Here is a 6,365-nt window from a genome sequence, read left to right on the forward strand (position 1 = left end):
ATGAATCAAATAATTTAGATGACCCTTTTAAACAAGATCTTCACTGTTGTAAAAAAAAAAAAACAAAAGAAAAAAATTTCATGCAAAGTGTTGTCATATTTTTGGGTTTATTTTGTTGTTGATGTAATAATAATAATAATAATAATAATAATAATAATAGATTATTATTATTTTTAGTTTTAGCATGGAGAATAAAAATAAGTTTAATGACAGAATATTCTTTCTTTTGTTTGCATCTTTTTTTTTTTTTTTAAATAATTTTAAATTTTTTTTATATATTTATATTATGTATGGAAGTAATTTTGTAAAAATGGATGGGAGAAGGTGGTTACTGAGTGTCTTTTTGCTGTTCTTTTTCTTTATTCCTTTTTTTGTTCTTTCCATAATTCATATAATTCTTAAATAATACCAATTTCATCACACTTGTAGAGAGGGAACAGCAATCTGTAGCACAGCAGCCAAAACATTAAAGTAAGTCGTTTGGCTTGATCAAATGCACAGTGGAGGCAGCAAAGTCAGCCAGTGAAATGTAGCAGTTTTTACAGCGCATGTCTCATCGTTTGTCTTCCTTTTGTTTTTGTATAATAAAAACAATCAGGTGGCCCACTTTAGATAATTTAGAAAGCCTCAATGTAACAATAGCTCATTAAACTGGTCAGCAAGATGTATATGACCCAGAACGTGACAAAAATGCAAGATGCCAGATGTCTGTAGATAGGAGGCCCGCCCAACTCACCTCCAACCTTCTTGTGTCTCCGTAACACGAGAATGAGAGTTGTGAAGAAAGCAAAGACACAGAAGACTGTGACAGAGAATGCCAAGGTTCCTGGATGGACACGGAACACTGATCCATTGGCAGCATGGTAAATAGCTGCAATACTCCAGGCAATACCAATTCCAAGGAATACGTTGACAGCATTGCTGCCTGTAACATTACCAATTGAGGAATCTGCATATTTGTCATTTACAGCAGCTACTTTACTGGCAAAAGTATCTACAATTAAAAAGAACATATATGAATATCATAATTAACAGAAATGAGATAGTTTTAATTACATAAAAGTGATGATTGTGATAAATTGGTAACAATTACAAGAAATGCTTGATATTTACAAGAATGTGATTAAGTTACACAAGAAAATAGTGATTTGACAAAAAACAATACAAAAATAGACAGAAAGAGAGGAGAACGAGGAAAGGGTCTTTGCTGGAAATTTTTAACCATGAATTTTCTTGATTAATGTTGGCCGGGGACTAAGTGACAACAAAATAATGCCTATTGCTTTAATAAAACCAATTCCAGTGTCTTTATCTTTTACATGTTTGTCACTGAATCCTGGCCATGCTGGAGCACTGCTTTGAAGGGTTTAATAGAAAAAACTGACCCCAATACTTAGTTTCAAAGTCTGGTACTTGTTCCATCAGTCTCTTTTGCTGAATTGCTGAGTTACAGAGACAAAAACAAACCAACACTTGTCAAGAGGTAGGCAGCATAGCAATGCACACACACACAGTGGGCTTCCACACAGTTTCAACGGACCAAATTTATTCACAAGGCATTGGTTGGCCTAAAAGGGGTAAAGACCCATTCTGGTCATAAATGCCCATAGGATTGCACCGAGAAAGTTCCCCTCTGAGGCACAAGTCTGGGCAAAGTTGTTTATGGAAGACTAGCAACCGCCCATGCATACCAGCCTCCCCTCTTCATGCCACTGATGTTACCCAAGGGAAAGACAAAGGCCAATACAGCTTGGTACCAGTGACATCACAACTCATTTATACCGTGAACTAGAACCACATGAAATAAAGTGTTTGCTCAAGAACACAACATGCAACTCAATCTGGTTGGCCAAGAGCTATAATAAAAGATACTTGCTCATTAAAAAAGAGAGAAAAACTGAACCCACCTTAATTCTAAAATATGTAAAATATGAGCAATGCTGTGACACATTTCACAGACATATATAAATCCTCAAATTTGCTCACGGACACAAACAATCTTTGAATGATACAAACAAGGTTATATGACAGAAATAATATTAATAAGGAACACTCAGTATGATGTAAGTAGAATTTTTTTAAAAACTGTAAAAACATTACCTGGGACACTGGTGCCCAAAGCTACAAAGGAAACGGCAGTTACAGCATCTTTCAAACCTATCGTGCAGCCAAAATGACTGGCAAAATCACCGATGAAGGCAGTCAAAACACCAATGAGGCTGATGCTTACCGTAAAACATGCCCAACCACCCCAGTATTCTGCAAAAGAAATGAAAAAAATTTTCAAAAATGCAAATACGTAAAAAAGCTTTTATACATTTCAAATTATGGCAATTTTGAAAGAAACATAGATGGAATCACTGGAACTAATTTAATCTGACTTCTAGTAACCTTGTAGAACGACAATATTTGATAAATCTTCTCTGGCATATTACAGAAATGGTTTGTCATGTGCCTTGCTCACAAGTTCAATATTATCTGACAGAACTAATTCATCTCGGTGTCTATTAAAAGCTAGGTAAAATGGGTTATGGGCAATATTGAGTTTTGAACCACAGCCACTGGTACAATGTAAGACTCTGAGCTGAACATGAACCCCTTGCCTTTTAGCTGGATGTCCAGTAACCTGTCTATTAGATATTCTATAATCTAAGTCCTTCCAATGAGCTACACAGAGTTTTCATCAACTGAATTTCATTCACAAGGCTTTGGTTGACCTTTTAGCATTCGGATTACTTTGTTAAATGCTATGCTTATTCATTCATATCAATTTGTACTAATCATGCATTATCTCATAGCTTTGAAGTTTCAATGATAACATTGATTATTTTTAGAATGTCAATCTTGGGAAGATGTAAGAGGCTTGATATGGCTAGTCTGAACATAAAAGAGATAGACTATTTGGGCCAGTTATGGTTGGTTTAAATGCTAAAGGGTTGATCATGTCTGAACCAATATACACATACATCATTCATTGAAAACAGGAGTTACATGAGAGCACCTTCAAATTTCATGCTTAGATAGTGTAGTAATTGCACAAATGGCAAGCATTCAGGCTCAAATCACAGAACTACATTGTGAGGAAATATTTAAAAGTGTTTTTAAAAAAACACTCTAAGGGAGAAGGGAGACAATTCCCTTCATGAAATTTAAGTTATGCCCCTTTAACGCAATAAAGAATATCGTTATTGTTGACTGTTTAACCTTTAGTACACCGTATTTTCTCAAGAATTGTTTCCCCTGTCAGTGTCCTATTACTATAGGGGAGAAAATTCATACATGATGTACCTAGAGTGTGCTAAAGGTTAATATACTTAATGTCCTTTAATTTGCTGTCATCTGAAAAAAAAAAAAAACTAGGTGCAGCAGTAATTGAATGGGGGAAAGGCTGAAGTGCATTAAAACTGTTTGTTAAATCTGGTTAGGCAGGGGTGTGTCTTCCAGTTTGGTAATAAACATTTGTTTAGATGCATATGTCTTGTAAAGATCTTTGACCTCAAGATTATTTAGGAGGTCAGTGCTGTTCCTTGATCTAATAAGGATGTGTATCCTTTCCACTGTAAAGAGCAGTACACAATGTATGTGACTGAGTCCACTAAATAATGAATATTTGAAAATAACTTCATCAAGAATATATAACAGAATTACAGTCAGTAAAAAAGAAAAAAGTCAGTGCGTTCATTCATGAACGTGTTAGCTAGAATTGTAAGAAATAGCAGCTAAATATCCTTAAAAACTCTCCAAGCCTACTACCTTAACCCTTTAGCTTTTAAACCAGCTATATCCAGTCCAAATATTCTATGTTTTAAGTTCAAACCCACCAGATCTGGCCTATCACACCTACTTTACAATGTCATTCATATTCGAAATCTTGAAGCTGCAAGATAATACATGCTTAATTCAAACAATGTGAATAAACATAATATTGGACATAGTAATCTAAATGGTAAAGGGTTAAAAAAAAAAGAGCATTTTGGACAATGTTACCCAAGATGCCCATCCTATCACCAACCACTTTACTAATATATAGAGTGAGAAGGTGAATAGAAAACAATGACAGACGTGCTAGGAGGATTGGGCAGAGAGAGCAACAGTATATTGGTGGAAACAGTGTGGGGGTGGTGAGAAAGTAGTAAAGGGAGTGTGCAAGTGGTAAACAGTAGCTGAAATCATGTGAAAGAAGAATGAATCAGAGTTCAGTTTGGATGAGTTGCTAAGTCATATTTTTTGTTCCTGGTTTTCATCCATTTAAAGACTGACATCAGACACACACACAGGTATGATTGTATATCCTAAACTTGATAAATTATTACATAAAAAGGGGAAAAAGAAATGATTTTTACTGAAACAGCCAGGTATGGAAAGTACAGTTAAATGAGAGCGGCTCACTCTAGATATATTTCATGTTCTCTAGCAACAAATTTCTCACCAAAACAAATAATACTTACTCATTGTTAATAGACTTACCTGTTGGTGGTACGAAAGCAAACAACACTTTCCAGAACAAGCAGACAAAATGCATGATGTAATCCATACAAGAAGGGAGTTTTTCTTCTTCACTATCGTCGTCATCATCTCCTAAAACAGTAACAACATTGTTCATTCACATGCACATACATATATACACACATAAGTATGTTCTTCATATATACCAATAAAATTAATGATTCACCAGAACATCAGGTATATGTTTATTTAAAAAGGAAATATAAAATAAGAATATACCATAAAACAAAAGTTTATTCATTAAAATGTAAAGGCTGAGTGTGTGCATACACAAACATATATATGGAAGTAGAGTGGGGTACTATGGCCTCTTGGCTGAAACAGCTGTAAGATACTATCCTACTTTCTATGCTCTAAGTTATATATTTTAATAATTACTGGTATTTTTATATATCATATATGTAAAGCATAATATGTTATACATGTATGTTTATTGTTATAATTGTTTTTAAATAAATAAATAGACATATGTCTAAAAGTTGATGAATACCACCTCTTGAGCCCCTCCATCTTATTGCCGTATATATATATATATATATATATATATATACACTTGTTTCAATAAGAGAGAAAGTACTTCATCATATGCAGAATTTATATCATTTGTAAGCTTGATTTATAATCTAGACCTAAATGTTTTACAATTCTATAATGTTAATTATACCTTATCAAATATCAAAAAATTCAGGTTATATAATACTGACACCTGTGTACATGTGTGTGATTATTTATTTTTATTATTTTATATTCATTACATTGGGAGGCATCTGTTCTGTTACTGACTGCTCAAACTAGCAATGAATGTGACTTTCAAGAAGTTAGATCCTTTCTATAATGCTTGTCCATTTCAACCGCTAACCTGAAGATGTTGGAACAACAACTCATAATATTGACTTCTGATGTAAGGACCTACATTTTTAGAGAAAGAGAACATTTCATGCAATGCTTGTCTTTCCAAAGGGCAAGGCAGTAAGAGCTCGGTGTGGAAAAAGTAACACCCTTTTATATATTTATTGTCTTTTATTGAACAAAAATGAATTACAGTAGCTTAAGAAAAGTGTCTCATCAAAACAACAGATTTGTTATGATTAACAAACTAATTAACATGTCCAAAATATTCTCCTTGATGAATCTTACCAGCAACACTTCTAGAAACTATTTGACACAATTCTGTGTCAATTTCAGAAAATTTATCAGAAATTGCTTGTTTTGAATTAGGAATTGTTTTCAGCTTGAGCCTGTAAACAACATCTTTTAGTACACTCATGAGAAAAAGTCAAGTTGTGAACATGATAGCCCTATGTCATTCTCTACACCACTCAAAATTAAGATTCAACTGTTCCTGAGTGATTAATCTATGCTATAAAATACATACAAAATTATATAATATAAAACTAAAAAAATAAAAATAAAAACTAATACAGTCGAAAACTAAAATCAAATTAAAAAGGGCATTACTTCTTCCGCACCCTGTATTTAATCAACAATAAAAACCATGTTGTGAACAGAGCTTCCTTTGAGTTCATTATTGTATAACTTATTATGTGGTAAATCATATTTTGATCTTCTTCGTTAAGTATAAAACCAATGTCTAAGAAGGCCTACTGAGATGTTTGTGAGTGTGTAGAAGCAGCAATACTGTCACAAACATTTATAAACTATACTCCAGTGCAAGTTTTATTTGAGCTTGCAATTGGTCAAGGCTGAACAATTTCCAAGGTGCCACAGAGGTACCATAGTACTATATATAATACATAATTAGAGATTAATAAAAATGACTTATGCTGTGGCAACTATTTACAACATAATACCCTATGCAGTTGCTTGGCCTGCTAAAAATATTAACAAGATCTCTTTCA

The 6,365-nt window shown here is 33.5% G+C and overlaps 1 protein-coding gene across 1 annotated transcript in view; it reads right to left on the bottom strand.

Annotated features, from left to right (window-relative positions):
- Positions 1-4,769, bottom strand: part of LOC106883496 (sodium/calcium exchanger 1) — a 7,101-nt gene extending 2,332 nt beyond the window's left edge. Inside the window, exons 1-3 of the mRNA XM_014934523.2 lie at positions 4,468-4,769; positions 2,101-2,259; positions 1-994 (exon numbers count right to left, since the gene is read on the bottom strand). The exon at positions 1-994 is cut by the window's left edge and continues 2,332 nt beyond it. Coding sequence (XP_014790009.2) covers positions 618-994; positions 2,101-2,259; positions 4,468-4,603 — 672 coding nt within the window. The 5' untranslated portion in view covers positions 4,604-4,769 and the 3' untranslated portion in view covers positions 1-617. The remainder of the gene's footprint in view (positions 995-2,100; positions 2,260-4,467) is intronic.
- Between the last annotated feature and the right edge of the window lie 1,596 nt (positions 4,770-6,365).

Source organism: Octopus bimaculoides, unplaced genomic scaffold, assembly GCF_001194135.2.
Source record: "Octopus bimaculoides isolate UCB-OBI-ISO-001 unplaced genomic scaffold, ASM119413v2 Scaffold_309930, whole genome shotgun sequence".
NCBI lineage: Eukaryota > Metazoa > Mollusca > Cephalopoda > Octopoda > Octopodidae > Octopus > Octopus bimaculoides.